Here is a 20,298-nt window from a genome sequence, read left to right on the forward strand (position 1 = left end):
TAATTTAATAATTAATAAAAAGTACACCCTAAAAATTTGGGCACTTCAGATTTGAGACGTTTTTTCAACCAAACACGCCCTTGTTGCATTCAATTTTTTTTTAACGGCCAACGATTAGACACAACTCGCACAAGCCGAAATAATCGTTGTGCCAAAGCAACAATTTACTATGGCCTTGTTTGGCAATTGGCTGCTGGCTGCTGGCTGCTGGCTACTGGCTGCTGGCTGTCGGCTGGTTTGATTGGCTGGTTTGACTGGCTGTTTGTATTGGCTTTTTTATTGGTTGTTTGACTTTTTATTAGTTTAAAAATATATTTGGTGAAATTGGCTGTTGGATGTTATTTATAACTTAGATAGCCAAAAGCTACTCCAAGTAGCTTTTTCATTTTGGCTTAAAAGCTAGCTTTTCAGCTGGCTAAAAAAGCCATTTACCAAACACAATTTTTAGATGTTTGACCAAATGAAAAAGTCAAAAGCCAATCAAAAAGCTAATGAAAAGCCATTTACCAAACAAGCCCTATATTTTTTTTTTGGTATTTTATCAATTCCTAATTACACCAAAAAAGTTTAGAAAATTACACACTATATTCTAAACTTTTTAATATACAATGTAAGAAATAGTTCAACCCTAATTTATCATAGTTTAGCAACTTAGGGCCTGTTCTCATTGAGCATTGTGCATCATAGTTTACCAACTTAGGGCATGTTCTCATTGACTGAACTGAAATGAATACTTCCTCCGTTTTTTTTAGTTGACACCGTTTGAATTTTACACTATTCACATAATACGCTTTGACTCGCTTTTGTGGTTTATAAATACGATAAAACATATTCATGTGGGATCTTGTTTGAATCGTCTATATGTGTATTTTATTAATATCCACTTTTTATAATTTATAATGTTGATAATTGAAGTTATTAAGCGTTAAAAACATGCGTTGGCAAACGTGATAATAGAAAGGTGTCAACTAAAAAAAACAGAGGAAGTATTTTATGAGAGAAGGAACTTAGGAGCTGAGCTGAACTGAACTGAACTGAACTGAACAGAACTGAGCTGAACTGAACTGAATTTCAACGTATGAGAACATGCCCTTATTTGCAATCTTCTCTAGAATTATACAGATTTCAGTCATCCTAAATTATTATTATCATCTGACAAAAGCATAAGTGTTGCTAATCGAGAATAAATCACTAGCAGAGGGTTGCTCGACTCAAGCTCGTTAAGGTTTTGAGTCGAGCCAAGTCGGTCATGAGTTGCTCGTTTAAAGGTTTAGCTTTCCTAATTTTCAAACATTTGTTGATTACTAATTATATATTATTTTTAATATTTATATATATTTTTACTAAAGTGTATTAATAAGTGTTAAGGTAAACTTTTTATTTTGTAGATACAAGAGAATAAAAAAAAATTAAATTTCTTGTATACTTATTGAGTTTCAAATTGATTCGAGTGAACAAGAGCCATTTGTAGTTAAGTGAACACAACTCACACAAGTGGCAAGACAAGCCATACAATACAAAATTATGTTAGTGAGATTTTCTAATTAATAGGCAAGATAAGGGATCGAATCTCACGCTAACGAGATCTTAATCACCCCTCAAGTAAGGGTCTGTTCTCATTGACTGAATTCAGCTGAACTGAACTGAACTGAATATTTTATAAGAGAAGGAATTAGGAGTTGAGCTGAACTGAACGGAATATTTTGTAAGAGAAGGAATTAGGAGTTGAGTTAAACTGAACTGAGCTGAACTGAACTTAATTGAATTTCAACGTAAGAGAACAGGGCCTTAGCTTAACAATGCACACCAAATTTAGAGCGGAAGATTGCATGCACCTTCATCTCTGATTCTTTGTCACCTTGTACTATGAGTCTCAAAAGAAAAGGGCATGTCGGTACCATCATTAAATTACCAAATCAAATTTATTAATCATTACTTAAATTGCACTCCCTCCATTCCCTAATGTTTTTTACGTTTGGAATTATGCGCGGTAATTAAGAAATTGTGTAAAGTTGAGGTATATTGGAATATTTCAATGATTGAAAGTACAAATTTATTGAAAAATACAATGTTGAGCATGTGGGGTGGAGAAATTAGAGGAGAGAGAAAGTAATAATAAGTGTTGAAAAACTATTAAAATAGTACAAAAAGTACAATAGCACATGGAAAAGTAAGGACTTTTGAGTAAAAAAAATTGTAAAACAAGGCTAATTTAGTCCAAAATTTATGACCAAAATAGGAAAGATACTAAATGTAAAGAATAAAAAGGAACACCCTAAATGAAAACGTAAAAAACATTTAGGAATGGAGGGAGTACTAATTTTTTTAATACAACAATGGAATGTTTGAAGCAGCAACCTTCAACTGTTCATCACGAATCAGAGGCAATCCCAGTGTAGCAGCAACCTATTATATTCCTCAATTTTTACTTCTTAAGTGAGGTTAGTATTTTACTATGCAATAATTAATTTAAGATTTTAGACTTTTTGGGTATAATTTTTATATTATATTTCTGAATTGGTAATTCAAACAACTTTACAGTGTCAAGTCACTGCCCAATATTGACATTTTCTGAGTTGTTGGTTTGCTATTCATTCATTCAACTATATAATATATTAATCTCCCCAATATTATTACAATTTCGAAGACTTTTCATTTGAATTATAGTGCGCTCCAACGTTCGAGTTGAATTTACCATCCCCGTGAATTATTATTTTCAAAAAATTTTAATTTAACGGTAACTCGACAAAAATATGTTCATAAATCATGTGAACAAAATCAAACTAAACAACCCCTCTTTTTTTTTTTTTTCATTTCAAAAAAGTTGCAACCTTTTTATTTCAATTCCATACAAATGATGAGATTATTACCTTTTTCTTCACCACTTATAAATATCCGACCAAATGAGTTTATAATTTTATCACCCTCAAATTTTATTCTGATTTTTTTCTTTTCATCATTATTTCTTCTAGTCTAAGTGAAGATTCAAAGAATCAAAATTTTTAACAACCCGTGTTGTTCACTTTACATCCTTTTCCTCTGTTTTTTCTCTGTCTTCATTCCCTGCCAAAAATTCACACATTCTTCATTTAAATTTTGACCTTTGCATATCATCAAATTCAAATTACAACCCACTTCTAAAAATGCAAAATTTAAGATGGGTTCTGAAGCTTTTGCTGATTCTTTCATTATTTGGTCAATTGTCCAAATCCCAAAATCATGAAATTATTATCTCAAATTGTAATGCAGCTGATAGAGCTGCACTTCTTAGCTTCAAATCAAAGCTAATCAAGGATACTACGGGAATACTCGAGTCGTGGACCGGCTCTGATTGCTGCGGTGGAAGCTGGGAAGGTGTTGATTGTAATCCTTCAACAGGAAGAGTTACTGCATTACAGTTGCAGAAGCCTTCTGACAGTGATACTGGTAGCAGTGACGATATTTTCATGTCAGGAACATTGTCACCTGCTTTAGGTAACTTACAGTTTCTAGAAGTGTTAGTGATCAGTGGAATGAAACACATTACAGGAAACATTCCTGATACAATCACCAATTTAAGACACTTATCACAGCTTGTCCTAGAGGGGAATTCGTTACTGGGGTCCATCCCTTTCGGCCTCGGCCGCTTGTCATCCCTTAAAACACTAATGTTAGACGGTAACCGTCTTAGGGGTCAATTACCAACTAGTTTAGGAAATCTCAAGGGTCTCCTACAGCTGAATTTAGGAAAAAACTTACTTTCTGGTCCTATCCCACCTACATTTAAAAACCTTCAGGGTCTGCAGTTTCTTGATCTTAGCAGAAACTTACTGTCAGGTGTAATTCCTGAATTCATCGGGCAGTTTCGTAATCTGACATTCATCGAGCTTTCTAATAACCGGCTTTCTGGTCCAATACCGGTATCCTTCTGCAGTCTTACTGCACTTTCAGATGTTTCTCTGAGTGGTAACCAGCTCACAGGAAAAATTCCTGACAAAATTGGTGGTCTGAAGTCACTTACTAGTCTTTCCCTCAGTAATAATCATCTTACAGGTCAAATTCCTGAGTCTCTTGCTAGTTTAAAAAACTTATGGTACTTGAATTTATCAAGCAATGCACTCCAAAATCCATTGCCAACTTCTTTTGTCAAAGGTTTAGGATTGCCTTCTTTGCTGTCAATTGATTTGTCCTACAACAAACTTAGTTTAGGGACAGTTCCTAATTGGATTAGGAACAGAAAACTTACTGCTGTTCATTTAGCTGGTTGTGATCTTAAAGGAACTCTTCCTACTTTCATTACACCTACTTCTTTAACCTCTATTGATTTCTCCCATAATCATTTCATAGGTGGTATCTCAACTTTTTTAGCAAAAATGTCAAACTTGCAGTTTCTGAAGATATCCAAAAACCAGCTCAAATTTGATGTTTCTAGCATTGTCTTACCTAGGGGGATATCATCTATTGATCTCAGCTCAAACCAGCTCTTCGGTCCGCTTTCGGCCTTTCTCAACAACCACACAACCAGCTTCCTAGAGGTTATTGATGTCTCAAGGAACATAATTTCAGGAACTCTTCCTGAATTCAAAGAAGGGCTGTCTCTGAAAGTTATAAACATTGGAAGTAACAAGATTACAGGACATATACCAAACTCAATCTCAAACTTAGTTGAGTTACAAAGATTTGATATACGTCGTAATCAAATCTCTGGTACCATTCCCTCGAGTTTAGGACTACTTGTGAAGCTACAATGGCTAGAATTGTCTATCAACCGCCTCACCGGAAACCTTCCAAACAGCTTGCTTGGAATTGTAAACCTGAGGCATGCTAATTTCAGGGCAAACAGATTATGTGGAGAAATACCACAAGGCAGACCATTCAATATATTTCCTGTTGTAGCTTATGCACATAATCAATGTTTGTGTGGAAAACCCCTGCTTCCTTGCAAGAAGAACCCACCTCAAACGGGCCAGTAAAACTAGCTGACTCTTGTTGATTAATAAGATACTCAACTTATTGCCAACATGAATGATGCTTTTCATGTGGCATAGTAGTTATTTATATTCTTTCCTTGATATGTTTGCCTCACAAACATCCTACATTGTACTTTCATAGTTTCCTTATATTATAAAACTATATTTTATGTTTAAAATGTTCAGTTGCACAGAAGCCGACTCTATTAGGCTAACGGTTACTTATGTTTCATATTTTTTGACCACTTAATTAACTTTTTTCATTCCATATACTACGTAACGTCATTTATAGAACATACTTGTACTACCTCCGTTACATATTAGTTGCAACTTTGGGCAATATTTGTGAGAGATAAAATATTCCAAAGTTGCAACTAATATGTAACGGAGGTAGTATATGCTACGAAGTACTGTATTATTTTATTTGTCTGTTCATATCAATTCATTTTACCATCAATGTCCTAAACATTTGGAGCAAGTCTAAAAGATGCTTTGTAACTACATATCATGGGACTAATGTTATTTATCTGACCAATCTGAATCAACAGAAGCTAAGTGACTTGCTGATGTAATACAAATATAAGTGACAAATAAGTTAGAACTCATTATATGAAAGCGCGGTTCACATTGATGCTATCATATTCAAAGATATGTTTGCTTCTTTATGTAAGTGGATGTGTCAATTGAAAATGCAGAGTAAGCTGCTTGTTGATAACACTCCAATTTACACTAGATAACACCTCTAATAATTAATGAAGGTGAACTGAAGATCACCTTGCAATATACCAAGTAATTATCAAGACATGAAGAAAGCTAATTAGGATGTTTATGATCAAAATTACGTTCCAAAATTGTACAATAGTGATTTCACTAAGACAAAGTGAGTGTTTTTCTTTACAACAAAAGATATTCCATCCCAGAATACTTGACACGTTTCCTTTTAAGTATAAGTAAGGAAAGAGTAGTAAAATTTTAGGTAATGAAGAAAAAGAATAAGCCACAATTTAGTACGGTTCAAAATGTTTTGGTGAATAGTCATGCAACGGCCCACAAAATAGAGTAGGCTAGGCCCATATTGTTGTTTGTCACCTTTAGTTTTAGGTGCAATGGTGCATTTTTGCCAATTGCCGCTACAAATTTAGGCTTTAACCACCTACATCATTATGGCCCGATCGAATTGTCAACTAGCCAAACCAACTACCTAAAAAGCATTTTTTTAAAAAAATCTCTTTTTTCTTTTTTGAACTAAATTTTTATTCTCCCTTTTTTTATGTCAACTATGTAAATTGCCAATCCAACAATTAAATTGCTTTCCCGGGCACTTTTAGTTGATATCTTTGTTATCAAAGTTTTTTTAATTAAAATAATTGAAATTAAGTTGAAAAAAATTATTGAATATTGGAATGGTTGAGAATTTTTCATAGCAATTGATAATTGGTAACTTGTTTTGAGTTAAATGAGCTTAATTTTTTTTTGTATAAATTTATTTTATATGACTCATTAGCTAGATAAGTCAAAATATTAAGGATAATACAACTTTATAACTTTCCTTAAGAAGTGATGAAAAATCAATCTAAGAAAAGTATAAAAGAGTTGATACTTTGATTTGAAGGGTGATGAAGTACTAATAATATACAATCAAAGTCACGTGGGTAGGGGGTTGCAAATGTGCATCTAGCATTATTTGTAAGTTACACATTTCATACACACGCTTCTTTCCTTTTTCCTTTATATCCTCTTAATATCATTTCAATTTTATCTGATGTCTTCGTTGAAATTTCTAGTGCTCTATTTATCTAATTTTTACTTTTTGTAATTTATCTTATCTTATTTGAGCTTATTTTATCTTTCTTGAATTCACCTAAACTTGGTATACCTTATTAAATTTAAGTTAGTTGTAATTTGAATTTAGGTAATGAACTTATTTTTCCTAGTCTTATTTTTGTCAAACTCATTTTATCTGAACTCATTATATTTATAATAAATGAAAATCAGGTGAACATAATAAGGGCCTATTCTCATCATATGATTATTTTCAGTTAAGTTCTAATAAGTTAAGTTAAGTTCAGTTCAGTTCAGCTCCTAATTTCCTTCTCTTATAAAATATTCAGTTCAGTTCAGCTCTAATAAGTTCAGTTTAATTCAGCTCAATTCAGTCAATGAGAACAGACCCTAAGTCCTTCCTTTATACCCTACGATTAACATTAAAATAAGGCGAATTTAACAATTACTCCCTTTATACCCTCCAATTAACAAGAAAACAGATGAAGAGGGGTAGGAAGTTGATGTTTGGCTAAAAGTTGTCAAGTCAAGGTTGAGGACCAAATCAACCCCATCAGCCTGGCAACTGGGAGGACAATTTGGACTATTTAAAGCCAAACGGTAAAGAATCCATGTAAAAAAAAAAATTTAAATTTTTGTTTTTTAATTACTGTAGTACTTTTCAAGTGACATAAATGCCCTTTTGGATTTTTGGTTTCTCGTGAGATTTTATTTGATTCTTTAATTTGGGTGAGTTTGTTCTTTGACTTGATTTCACATTATGTACAAACAGACATACATACATACAGATACAGTACTCATTTGCTAATTTAGGGTTAAGTGGAATATTTGTGTTACTTTGACCCTTCAACTTAAACTAGATTTTAGTTAGGTTTGGGGTTGGGGCTCAATCCATTAATAACTCTACTGTTTTGTCACAAATCATACTAAAATGGTGGACTTTGTGCTACTCGTACATTCACACTATTATCGCAAGGAGCATAGTGCTCCATCCATTGCAATGCTTATAATCAATACATTATATAAGTACGCGATTTGTGCATGCATATGTGTTTAATGCATGAATACAGGATAACAATGGTTGGAGATTTTATGCTTTCTTGGAAGATAAATGAAGTACCATATTGAGGCCTTTGAGGGTTGAAATTATTTTAATTTGCTTAACATTTGTTATAAAATGCGAGAAAGTTGATTAATTTAAACTCATTTTATGTAATTTCTGCTTGAATTATGCTGCTAGATCGAACTTTTTCCCTCTAATTTTATTAGTTTACCTAATTTGACTTTTATATCTGTCGACGCATAACTTTTACAAATAATGTTTTGTATGTTTAATAATCTATATATAACTCTATAGTTTAATAAAACAAAACTAATATTTTAAAAGCATATACAGAGACAAATATATCAAAAATTCGTATGCCTAAAATTCTTTTATGTATAAATCACGAAAATTTCAAAAATTCCATGTGTGACAATTGCTTCATATTGGAGGTTAGGTAAACTAAACAAAGGTACTAATATAAACAAATGTAAATTATGTTAACTAGACATTCATTGTTTTGTTTTATATGGAAACGAGTTTGAAGCACACCCCTAAAGCCGACTGAACATGTTAAACTTTCAAGCTATGGTTTGAGATGCCTGCTTAGAGGAGCTTCATAACATTTCCTAATTCCTACTTTTCCTATAATGGCCAATCATGTTATATGCCTATGTTGTAATCATCTACAATTGAAAACTAATTGTCATGAATCATTTCAAGTTTCACCTATATTTTCCATAATTAATCACATACTTTATGGAAATTAAAGGACAAAGTGTAATTCTCTCTATATTATATATATATATATATATATATATATATATATATATATATATATATATATATAAAACCCCAAAAGATACAAGAAAGTAGTACTTCACCCTATTTTAACATGGCCACAGAGGTTAAGATGATGGAATAGTGACATCGCTCTCACCTTATATCCCTGAGCCCTTGAGGTCTAAGGGTCAAACTCCATGGGACTCATTTGAGGAATTTCCCTTACCCCCCTAAATGAGCCCCTTCTTACCATTAAAAAAATAAAAATCCAAGGGTTTCAAGATTTCTGAAGTTACTCACCAATCAACACAAGATTTGTTTAAGATGGGGGAAAATTATGATAATTATTCAAGATAACTCTAGAATTTTTTTGTTTATGTGTTAGACTTAATTACACTTGTTGTAAATGGAATGTGCCACTTTTGCATGTTTTAGGTCCACCAAAGTTAGTTAATTTTAGAAGAAGAATTTAAATATACCACTATACCACAAAAAAAAAAAATCATTGATCATCTAATACCTAATTAAAACCCTAGCTATTGCAAGAAGAGAGGCAAAATTAAAACAAGTAGTACTCCATATAAGTGAAAAAAAATGAGATAACATCATAACATTGGTTAGAAAATTAGTGGTGCCTTAACGATTATATACTTCTCACCAAATATAGAAATTCTATATACAATAATACGAAACATTGTCCAATCTACTCACTAATCGTATACGAAAAAACCTTCATCTATTCTCATACCTCAAAATTGGATAAGGTATGTAGAAAAAAAATCTCCATTAATTAAATAAAAATCTCAAAAAATCTTCATTTATAACAAAAAAATAAACCTCAAAATAAGAAAATGTATAATTGAGGTGTAATTTAAGTCCATGGTCCAAGACTTTGTAATTTTGAGTCCTCCGTATTGTATTTGGGTACTACATTGTCCAATTTCGTGAGTTTCAACACAACTCTCTCGATTTTATCTCTCAAAATTAAAAAACAAATCAAAATTAAAAATTAATCTCAATTTCTTTTTTATTTAAACAAATAAATCCTCCATTTTCTCTCTCCTCTTTCAGAAGCACCCTTCTTCCTCAACCCCTTAAGATGCGCCTCCCTTTCTCTCTCCTCCTCGTCTTCTTCCTTCTCCCCTTTCTTCTTCCTCCAACTTAATTATTTTTGTTTTTCAAAAACAATTTAATTTTATTTTTTAATTTTCTCATGAACTCAAGCTTTTTACTGGGACTCAGGAAATGGATTTCGAAGGTTTGGTAGTGGGTCAAAGTGCAGTAAGTTCAGAGCACCATAATCAAATACTTGAAGGAAAACCCAAGTGTAGTATTAATGGATCTGGGTTAATCAAGCAAGAAAGATCCGACCCGTTTTCTGATGAAGATAATAGGGTTGCTAAAATTGTTAAAAGGGCTGATGATTTGGGGTTGAGATCTGATAATGCTGTTCCTAAACAACAAATGTTGAGCTTTTCTTCTTCAACTAAACCTCAACAACTTAACTTTCTCAATGCTAAAGATGTTAATTTTATTTCAGATAATAAAAATGCCCAGAATCTTCTTCTTTCTTATTTTCAGCAACAACAACAACAACAAATTCCTTCTTACTCCAGAACTCCTGCTGGTATGCTCTTAATTAGTTAATTTATTAATTACTCTGTTTTTTTCTAATTTGATTAATTATCTGATTAATGTATTAATTTCCATTTTAGGGTTGTTTTGATCTTGATTTTAGTTGTTGGGGTTCTTTAATTGGTAAAATGTCATTATCAGGATACAGTAATTTATCAATATTTAATTTAACAAGCTTTCATTGGTAAAGGAATACAGGTTGTAAGTTGTAAAATGTCTTTTCAATCTTTTTGTTGGTCTTGTCAAGTAACAGTTCAATGATTTTTTCTTTCCTTTTTTTTTTTTTTTTCTTTATGGGTTTATTTTAGTTAAATTTGGGTACAAATTTATTTTGTGAGAAAACAAAAAAGGTAAAAAATAATTGTAATAGGGTAAAATAGTAGGATTAGTTGATCTTGTCTTTCCAATCTATAACCTTGATGTTCTGTCTCCTCCATTGTAGCAAATTTTACAAATTTTGATGAAATTGGCTGCTGCATAAAAAAAAATATTAATGTTTCTGCCAATTAATTTCAGCTCTAGTTACTTTTTAATTTTATTATTTTACCCTTTTAAATTCTTATTTCCTCTGATAAATATTTGCCTTTCTGCTCTGGCAATGATAGATTTTGGTGAAACTGGTAATGCATTTCTCTAGATTATGGTCCCCATTGAATTTTGTCCTGTTTTATTCAATTATTTTCATCTTCTGTTTGAATTATTATTTTTTGTTTATAATATGGTCTTATTTCAGCAGTTAATTTATACTTATATGATGTTTATGTTATAAAAAAAACCAGGGTTTAGTAATGGAAACTTGAATGGGAGCATGCATGGATCATTTTCAGGGATAAGAGGACCATTTACACCAGCACAATGGATAGAGTTAGAACATCAGGCAATGATATACAAGTATATAACTGCAAATGTTCCTGTTCCTGCTAATTTGCTCATTCCTATTAGGAAAGCCTTGTGTTCTTCTGGCTTTCCTGGCTTCTCTTTTGGATCTTATCCTCCTCATTCATGTAAGCACTCCATCTTTCCTGCCTTAAATTGAACTGATTTCGCCTGTACTGTCATGCTTTAACTTTTCGAGGGGTTGGACTTTTCACATTGATGTCGATTTTTCAACTCTTTTTTGTTGATTGGTGATTGTAGTTGAATTTTATTGAATTATGATATGGATTTTTAAGTTACAGAGTGGATCATAGTGATGATTGGAGCACAAATATATGAGTCTTTGATGTGAATTATGTGATCAATGAAAAAGGAAATGTAGGCTTTGAAGAATAATGTTTGAGTTTCTGCATGACTTTTGTTTCTAACTTTGCTTTTTTTCTTTTTGTTATGGAAAATTATAGATGGATGGGGGACTTTCCATCTAGGATTTTCTGGCAGCACAGACCCAGAGCCTGGGAGGTGTCGCCGAACAGATGGAAAGAAATGGCGGTGCTCAAGGGACGCAGTTCCTGACCAGAAATATTGTGAAAGACATATCAACAGAGGTCGCCATCGTTCAAGAAAGCCTGTGGAAGGCCACACTGGCCAAGCTGCCTCTGGACCCACTAACACGAAGGTGGTTCCAGCGATGTCTTCTTCCATGTCATCGCTGGTAACATCCACTGGTGGTGCCTCCAACAGTACTGTTACTATTGCACATCAGCACCATATCAAAGGCTTGCAGCCAACTGGTGCCAACAATGCTGCTGCTGACTCGATTGTTAACCGGTAAGACATCTCTACTTTTATGATTATTATGATGATCTGGATTCGATAGTGCATATACTCATATAGCTTTAATCGCCTCCTTTTACTTTCACTTATAAGGTAGACCCCGTTATCACAATGTCACTTTCCAGGAAAGTGACTACAGTCTTAGTAAATATAACCCTTAAGATTCCCCTCTAGGATAAAATTAAATGACGGATTTGATTTATCTTTGTAGTGGATGATGCTATTGTTCATTATCTGCTAGCTTTTTAGCATAGTTTTTAGCAGAGAATTTTGATGTATGCTAACTGTTTGTGCACGTACAGCTTTCATGATGAGCAGGGTCTCTCTGCAATGCCTCCAACCATGAATTTGAAAACTAATGACAGCCCATTTTCCATTGCGAAGCAACATATCCAGTTAGATGATTCCTCACAATCAGAATTTGGACTTGTCTCTACTGATTCCCTCCTGAACCCGACACAGAAAAGTGCCTATTTGGGCTGTAAAAGCTACAACTCTTCGATTCTTGAGTTTAATGCACAGCAAACCCAAGACCAATTCCCACTCCGACATTTCATGGATGTCTGGCCCAAGGACAATTCTAACCGTTCATCCATCCCCTGGCCTGAAGACTCACTGAAATCAGATTGGACTCAATTATCGATGTCGATTCCCATGTCAACGACTGACTTCTCATCCTCATCCTCACCTAATCAAGAGAAGGCAACCGTTTCACCATTGAGGCTGTCTCGTGAGCTTGACCCATCTCAAATGGGTGTGGGGGTGGGAACCATTGTGGGTGAGACAGGCATGAAGCAAAATGCCTGGATACCAATTTCATGGGGAAATAATTCAATGGGAGGTCCCTTGGGGGAGGTCCTGAATAATACAAGTAATATCACATCAACCCTAAATCTCAAGGGTGATCAAAGGTGTGATGGGAGCCCTCAGCTTGGGTCATCCCCTACTGGTGTCTTGCAGAAGTCTACCTTTGTTTCCCTTTCTAACAGCAGCTCTGCTGGCAGTCCGAGGGCTGAGAGTAAGAAAACCCTCGAAGGAGCTAGTCTCTGTGACGATATCCTAGGCTCAGCAGCTCATGCTAGTTCTACATTCGTCCCTTCTATGTAAGCTGTTGGAAAAGAGCTTGCTAAGGTAAGGGGAGATCGAAAAGGAGAGATTATGTGACATTAATTTCTTCATATTGTGAAAATTTGGTTCCCAAAAGAAGTCTTCTCCAAGGCCTGTTTTGAGATCTAAAAATATGCTTATCTGTTTTTCGCTAAGATTGAGCTTCCTGAACAGTTTGTGGGAGGTTCAAGACTTACAGGTGTTGTTGATAGCTCAACCTTTTTTTTTTTCACGGTTCATGAGTTGTGACTTTCCGTTCATCGACTGATCACAATTGTATTGCCTCTGTTGTTAGTTTGTTACCTATTGTATCTATCAATCATCACTTTGCATCGCCTTCTCCGTTTGGAGAAATTATCCAAACTTTCAAGATTTTTAGTTGAGGGAGAGTTGGATTTGGCATTAAAGCATGCAAATGCATCTTGAAATGCTCTTACTTAATGTGGAATAACCTTGCTTTATTTTTGGTTTATGACATTAGCATGTACTTGGTACTATACTTCAGGCACCAACTTCTCTACTAGCTTTAAGTGGTTTTTGTCATCTAGCTAACAGACCTAACATCCGTTCTTCAACACCCCCCCAAGTTCCGAGATGCTCTTCTTCCTCTCCCTTGCCTACGGCCCCTACAAATTGCCAAATCAACTATTTTTGGTGTAAAAATTAAATTAACAAAGTGAAAAAAGTCGTTGAATTTTGATTATTTAGGTCGTGTTGGATTCGAGTCATGTTATCGGGATAACGTAACGTCCTAAATAAGCGACTTTAAGGAGTATACTTACAAGTGTACATACCCATACTTGTACATACAAGTGAGTGTGTCACTAGAATCAGATGTGACAAAATCCATGACTCATCACATAAGCAGAGAAAGAAAGAGATATGTTGAGACAAATAATTGGATAAGTTTAAAATGAGAAACTGAAGAAAAACAGCTCAAAAGAAAATTAAAAGAGATAAAGAAAAAGAAAAAAAAATGGGCCCATCTTTAAGCATGGTATCTTTAGTCTTTAGTAGTCCTACCAAAATGCAAAGATGAAAAAAATGTGATGAGATTAAATTTGGTTGGGTGAAGATTTAAAGGGTATTGTCGGAAGAAAGGTTTCATTGGTGACTCCTGTCTCATATCCGGGAACTTCAGATCGTAACTACCATGCCCACTTCCCATATTCACCTGTCCTTTCTCTAAACTCATTTATTTCTCTTTTTTTAATTCAATTGTTTTATTATATGTCTTATTATATGGCATTTATAGCATGTTTTTTCCTAAAATTACACACCTCTTATCTTTAATAATGTGGATAAAAAGGAAAGTTTGTGGTAAATAAATTTGTTTAAGTTAAGTATTTAGGTGGAGTAATATGGGTTTGGTGAGTTTGTGGGGTTAATATTTATTACTCTCTTTATCATACTTCATCAATATTGATCAACATTTATTCCATTTTTTGAAAGGGACTTACGTTTGTCTTAAGTGGGACTAATTTGTTTTTGATCTTTTATTGCAATATTAATTTCACTAGTTATCAAATGTCGCTATCTAACTAACTACCAAATCTCACCCTAGATACATGATTTATATCCCTTTGATAAATGATAAATAATAAACGTTTTAAATTTGGACATCTGTTGGATTATGAGAATATTAATTCGTTTCTAATTTATAGGCAAAAAAAAAAAAAAAAAAAAAAAAAAAAATCCAATAAACTCGAAAAAAGTTACTTCATTGTCATATAAGAATTCAATCCAATAAACTACTCCGTGAAGGTTCTTGACACTTCTTAATAAGTGTTTACATATATATACCTACCATTTCGTGTTATCAAAACAAAATCACATGTGATCTGGTTGGATATATTTTTATTAATATTGTAATTTACAAATATCAAATTTTTACAGTCATTTATGAAATTAGATAAATTAATAGTTAAAAAAAACATTGAAATCCCTGTATATAGTGTGAGTGGTAAAAAAACTTTTAGAAATGGATGTACAGTAGTATATAAACTACTTCGTAGAAGAATTTTATCCAAACACTTTATTTCTTCTAGAACAACAAAAATTTAGTAAAAGTCACACCCTAACATCCCATATTCCCATACCTCTATAATGAGGTTAATTGTTTTGTGTACCACCTATTCCATGTCTTTCCATCTTTACATCTAAAACATGAAACACAACCTACCTTTTTTGAAAGTGATGGTAGTTGGGGAACGATTATAGTACAGTCGGTTGCATTGCAAATAAATTAATCACCATTATTTTCTTGTGGCTCATAAATACACGATTAATTAACGAGGAAAAAGTATGATCTTTAAGTCAAGCCCATATGATGATCATGAGGAAGGCTTACATATGCAACAATTCGCATGTTATCACCAAATTTCTAGTGCGAGCTTTAATAGAGTTAAATGTAAGTTTCTTAAAAAAACAAACATAAAATTCCATTAATTATATGTTCATCGTTTTTTGGTTTGAAATTAAAAAAACGACAAAATGATAAAATTAATTTAATCATGTAATCGCTTATGCTTAAAGTCTGATGCACAATTTGAGATCTAGAATTGAAGATTAATTTCTCCCGCATTAAGAAGTGTCCTAACAATTCAAAATCTCTCGCAAGTCGACATGGTCAATTAGTAACCCGGACACTTTGGGACTGGGGAAAGCGTTAGAGGATTCTCACCCTTAAAGTGCCCTAAGTGAAGAATTGAAGATCAAACCTTGAACAATATACACCCTAGAGGTACAATGTGTCAATGTACAATGGAAAATTGGAAATACATAGTGCACATTGTAAGTGTGTACTAGAAGTCTTCAACCTCTTTGTCAGTACCTGAAGGTGCTTGATTGCTTCCGTTTCAACGTTGAAATAAAGCTCTTTGCTTACCTCATGAAATCATATCCTCCATTAGAAATTTAGAATGTATTGACCAAAAAAGTCACGAGTCCTCTTGGAACTTGAAAGCCTCATTTCTTTATATTTTTAGTTTACAAGTGTAATAAATACCCAGGAATTGTTTTACACCTTTTACAGGCATAATACTACCATCTACTTCCATTAATATATAACTCAATAGTCAAAATTTCGTACTAAGTGTGTTTCATGTTTATGGACTTATGGTTACACAACTTACAATCACAGTGAACTTGTTTAATGAAGTACTCCATCTATCTTCCACTAACAAGCAACTACCAAGAACATTAATATGGCACCTTAGAATGTACCTTGAGTTTCTGGCTAGTTTATTATTCATCGAAACTCGAAATTGGAAACGATGAAATTCAATGGATCATATTCAAAAGAGGAAGGTAGCTCAGCTGACACGCACTTGCACAATTGGTGCATCATATAGCAATCTATCAGACGATTAATGGTTGCTTTTGCATCATTGCCACCCTTAAACCAACATATCAATCCTTTGATTAAAATTCGTTTTCTCTTTGAAAAAAATATAAAAAGTTTTACAAATTGCATAAAAATTAGTAAACCTCTATAATCACATGGCTAAAAAGAGGGGAAAATCTTAAAATCATTAATAAAAAAAAATGTAAACTATAATAACCATAGAAAAACTCTAATGAAAATGAGCCAACTCCCAACTGCAAGTGATAACGCAATCATTGATGTAGGCCCATAAGGATTGACAGTCTTGGGCTAACAGGACATCTTACAGGCCCATTGTGTTTGGGCCATACATTGAATTTCTATATCATTGGCCCACAAAGTTGAATTCAAATATGGTACGGGTTTACATAGGACATTTTAACCAATTTTTAGTGGAAATGACAGTACTAATTACTTGACATTAAAACTACTTTAATACTATGTCCATAAAAACTTTTATTGTGCTTATTAAGATAATTATATGAAGGTTATTAGATAATCGAATAGGCCAGAGCAGAAATGGACTATGATGGAAGGGTTGAGATTATTCCAATGAGGAGTTCATAATTCTAACAAGTCACCAGCTTGAAATCAGTTATCTTAAGCCACAATTGGATACAGAAGATGTGGTGCAATCAGAGTAATGCAATTGACATGAAACAGATGAGTATATATCTCAACTATGAACAAGAATTGTTGAATAAATGAATTTGGTAATATCTGTCTTTCTATGGTAACAGTTCTATAAGCGAAAACTTTAAAAATTAGTATTCCGACATCAACTGAGCAAAAGCAACTTCAAACTTTTGCTTTGGAGTGAAACAGTGAACAATGCATTGAGATTGGTAAATCTGGGGAAGCTTCAGTTATTAAACCTTCTCCTTACAACAATTAGCATAATGTGTATTCCTATAAAGATGATCAAACAAGAAAATTAAGGTACCAGTTGCTATTGCGGTTTTGCGTCACTCTCCTTGCTTGCTGGTGTCGCAGCTTCCTCCTCAAGCCTTTTCTTCCAATACTCCTCCAATGGAGGGCCAAATATTGACTTGCCAGATATAACACCAATTCTGCAAAATATTTAATCCAAGTCAAAGTATGTTTTTATTGTAAGCTCATATTAATACTCAGAATGTTGACAAGTTTTTTTGCTACTATAAAAGAGCTATACCAAGAAGAGAACACTACTCAATATTCACTTAAAGATGGTTAATTGCTTGAATAGGGCGCATACTCGAGTCATTGCTTAGATAAGCCTAAAAAGACCAATGCTTTAGAGTTTGACATCAGATCATTTAGATATATGGTGTTCAGCTACTCCTCTTTGAATTTAAACATCACAATTCTACTTTAAGCGTTGCAAAGGGAAAATCATGAAGAATTTTAATAGACCTTATAGTAGGCCAAATGCTGCTGGAAAATCTTGAACAAACCTAAGCAAAGAATCAATTACACCAATGACATAGTAAAAACATACAACAATAAACATCCTTGTGCAAAAGCATATTAAAGCAATCACAATTCACAGACATTTGTTGTGAGTTGCCGGCCGAAAAATAAGGATCTATTATGCCCAGATACTAGCATGTCAATGGTGACTCTAACGATTGAGTGAGGCAATAAATTCAAAGGTTCAAAATCTCAATCATAAGAGGTGGAAGATGACATTTATCTTTGACTTGGAGTAAATACAAGCATGTCCAAAATTTGCAACAAGTCATGGGTTCATTGATTGAGAAAGGAAGATCAATGGCATTATAATGTATAAGCTATAATTGTCAAAAACAAAAGGCTTTGCTAGAAGCCTGAATATCTAGCTATTGGCTATCATTTCCTTGTAGTAAGAGAAGATAGAGCAGTGGCCTTCAGCTCTTAGGCATAACAATGTGCAGGGATGAGGTAAAGGAACATACTCCGGATTCGATTAAAGGGCTATATTGCTCCATTCTCTCCGTGATGCTACTCATATACTCTATTTGATACTCCCTCCGTTCCTTAATTACATTCCTACTTCTCTTTATTATGTGAGGAATAAACGCTGTAGGTAGGAATGTAATTTAGGGACGCCCCGTGAGTAGTGAAATATACCAACAGCACAGCGACGACAAATTGCAATTAGAACCAGTTGCTAGTTGCTACTAACTTATTGTGTGTTTAATAACCAAGTGAGGTCTCGAAATATTTCTAATTTTGGAAGGATTTGACTTAGAAATGGGAAGGTCATTAAAAATCGTCATTCCATTTCCTTCCCTTCAAATTGATCATCACTTCTTCGCCCCTTCCCTTCAAATTGATCATCACTTCATCCAATCACACAATGTCAAGGAAATTTAACCGGAACTCGAAAGCTACCGAGAATAACGAAATTGGCAATGTTTACAAAGATCATCTTCTAACATATCTGAAGAACAACGCTCAAAATTGAACTTCTTCATCTTAACAAATTCAATTTGTTAACATTTAAGCATAGAAATAAGAAATTTATATTCCTCTAATTTATTTCAAGTAATTAGCAACATGATCATCAAACCTAGTTCGAATTTCCATCCATTTTAACAAACAAATCAATTCAAAAAACATACAGCCCAATCAAAATTACAAAATTTAATCATAAAAAAATTAAATCAAAACAAACGAAATTAAAAGAAGAAAGTAGCCAAATAAAGAAGAAAGATGAAAGAACTAACATGACAGCACCAGCAACCAAGGGAATCGACGGAAATCGACGTCGATAAAACATATTGTTGATCTCTTCGTTGCTTTCTAAAAAGATCACCTATTCCAAAAATTCTTCATTTTAGGGTTCTTTCTCTTTCCTACAATCAACAATGGGCTTTGACTTTGGGCTGTTTTACCTTTTTTCAATGGCCCAATATCTAATTGGGCTCAACCCTTATCCACAAAACATTGTTGCTCTCTAAATTATGGAGTAAGTTACATTTATATATTTACTTATTTTGAGATAAAGATACAAGATTCTAAATTAGTTTTGTTAGTAGTTAGAGGTAGACATCAAAACAATTTGTTTGTAGAATTGGATTTGGATCTATAGTTGGAATTGGATTAGATTAGTACAAAATATTGAGTACGTCACTACTTGTCTACTTCATACTCCGTACTTTATAGGTTATGACTAAAGCAAACTTATCTTATGTGAAGTTATCAATTTTTCTTTTACTTCGTATAAGATTTATGTTAAGGGACTAATTTAGCAAAAATTTAAACTAATGGTTAAAATCTAAGATTGAGTTTATGTTCTATCAATTCACGGTAGGCGGGAAGAATTATTGCATTGTATACAAGAAACAAAGTTGTTTATCCATCACATACATCTTGATTTGTCATCTGCCCACCAAAATGACTTGGACAAAAGAAATTAATTTCATTTATATTTATATCACCTCATAATTAATACTATCATTTACTTCACCTGGATAACATTAGGATTTATTTATTTATTTTTTTCTATATGGACAACTCAACAAGTATTTCCCAAAACTAAAAACCCTCAACTAGTGAGAATGCAATAAAATCAAAAAATAATTTGGTCCAAAGGAAAATTAATGTAAAAATGGTGGTTCTTGAATGAGATAGCAAAGTCAAGAAAAAAGGCCTTGTTGTGTTGGTCAGGCCCATGCAGAATGATTTAGTCAAAAACTCAAAAATCCAGAACATCATATCATATTTATTCCTGTTAGCGCACTTTTATGTGCGCTCTCATAAAGAATTAAAGACTATGAACTAGCTCAAATTAATATTCACTTGGCTACCATAGAGTATAGCCTAGATCTGTCTGCCATGCATGACCATTAAATAAAGACATAAAGTTTATATAAATTCGGTATTGTCATAGCTACAAATTTCTGTTTGGGTCAAATAGTTTGAATTTGTACTGCTTGACT

The 20,298-nt window shown here is 33.3% G+C and overlaps 2 protein-coding genes and 1 long non-coding RNA gene across 3 annotated transcripts; 2 read left to right on the forward strand and 1 right to left on the reverse strand.

Moving 5' to 3' along the window:
• Positions 1 to 2,824: 2,824 nt before the first annotated feature.
• On the forward strand, positions 2,825 to 5,059 carry LOC145602729 (uncharacterized). Its single transcript, XM_081658895.1, has one exon. It carries the CDS (start codon positions 3,144 to 3,146, stop codon positions 4,950 to 4,952), a length of 1,809 nt encoding a protein of 602 aa, XP_081515021.1. The 5' UTR covers positions 2,825 to 3,143; the 3' UTR covers positions 4,953 to 5,059.
• A 4,374-nt stretch (positions 5,060 to 9,433) lies between these two features.
• On the forward strand, positions 9,434 to 13,452 carry LOC145601649 (growth-regulating factor 2-like). Its single transcript, XM_081657699.1, has 4 exons — positions 9,434 to 10,183; positions 10,971 to 11,195; positions 11,532 to 11,898; positions 12,207 to 13,452. Exons 1-4 carry the CDS (start codon positions 9,802 to 9,804, stop codon positions 13,009 to 13,011), a joined length of 1,779 nt encoding a protein of 592 aa, XP_081513825.1. The 5' UTR covers positions 9,434 to 9,801; the 3' UTR covers positions 13,012 to 13,452.
• A 3,748-nt stretch (positions 13,453 to 17,200) lies between these two features.
• LOC145603027 (uncharacterized) lies at positions 17,201 to 19,241 on the reverse strand. Its single transcript, XR_014104663.1, has 2 exons — positions 19,084 to 19,241; positions 17,201 to 17,466 (listed from the first exon to the last, which is right to left on the reverse strand). It is a non-coding gene; the product is annotated as an uncharacterized LOC145603027 (long non-coding RNA).
• Between the last annotated feature and the right edge of the window lie 1,057 nt (positions 19,242 to 20,298).

The sequence above is a fragment of the Chenopodium album genome, chromosome 21 (assembly GCF_948465745.1).
Source record: "Chenopodium album chromosome 21, dcCheAlbu1.1, whole genome shotgun sequence".
In the NCBI taxonomy this organism is placed as follows: domain Eukaryota; kingdom Viridiplantae; phylum Streptophyta; class Magnoliopsida; order Caryophyllales; family Amaranthaceae; genus Chenopodium; species Chenopodium album.

What these genes read in the sequence shown, in the direction of transcription:
- LOC145602729 (XM_081658895.1), top strand. Translation starts at nt 3,144, where the DNA reads ATGCAAAATTTAAGATGGGTTCTGAAGCTTTTGCTGATTCTTTCATTA.
- LOC145601649 (XM_081657699.1), top strand. Translation starts at nt 9,802, where the DNA reads ATGGATTTCGAAGGTTTGGTAGTGGGTCAAAGTGCAGTAAGTTCAGAG. An exon ending in TTACTCCAGAACTCCTGCTG is followed by an intron (nt 10,184 to 10,970) that starts GTATGCTCTTAA and finishes AAAAAAAACCAG; the next exon opens with GGTTTAGTAATGGAAACTTG. An exon ending in GCTGACTCGATTGTTAACCG is followed by an intron (nt 11,899 to 12,206) that starts GTAAGACATCTC and finishes GTGCACGTACAG; the next exon opens with CTTTCATGATGAGCAGGGTC.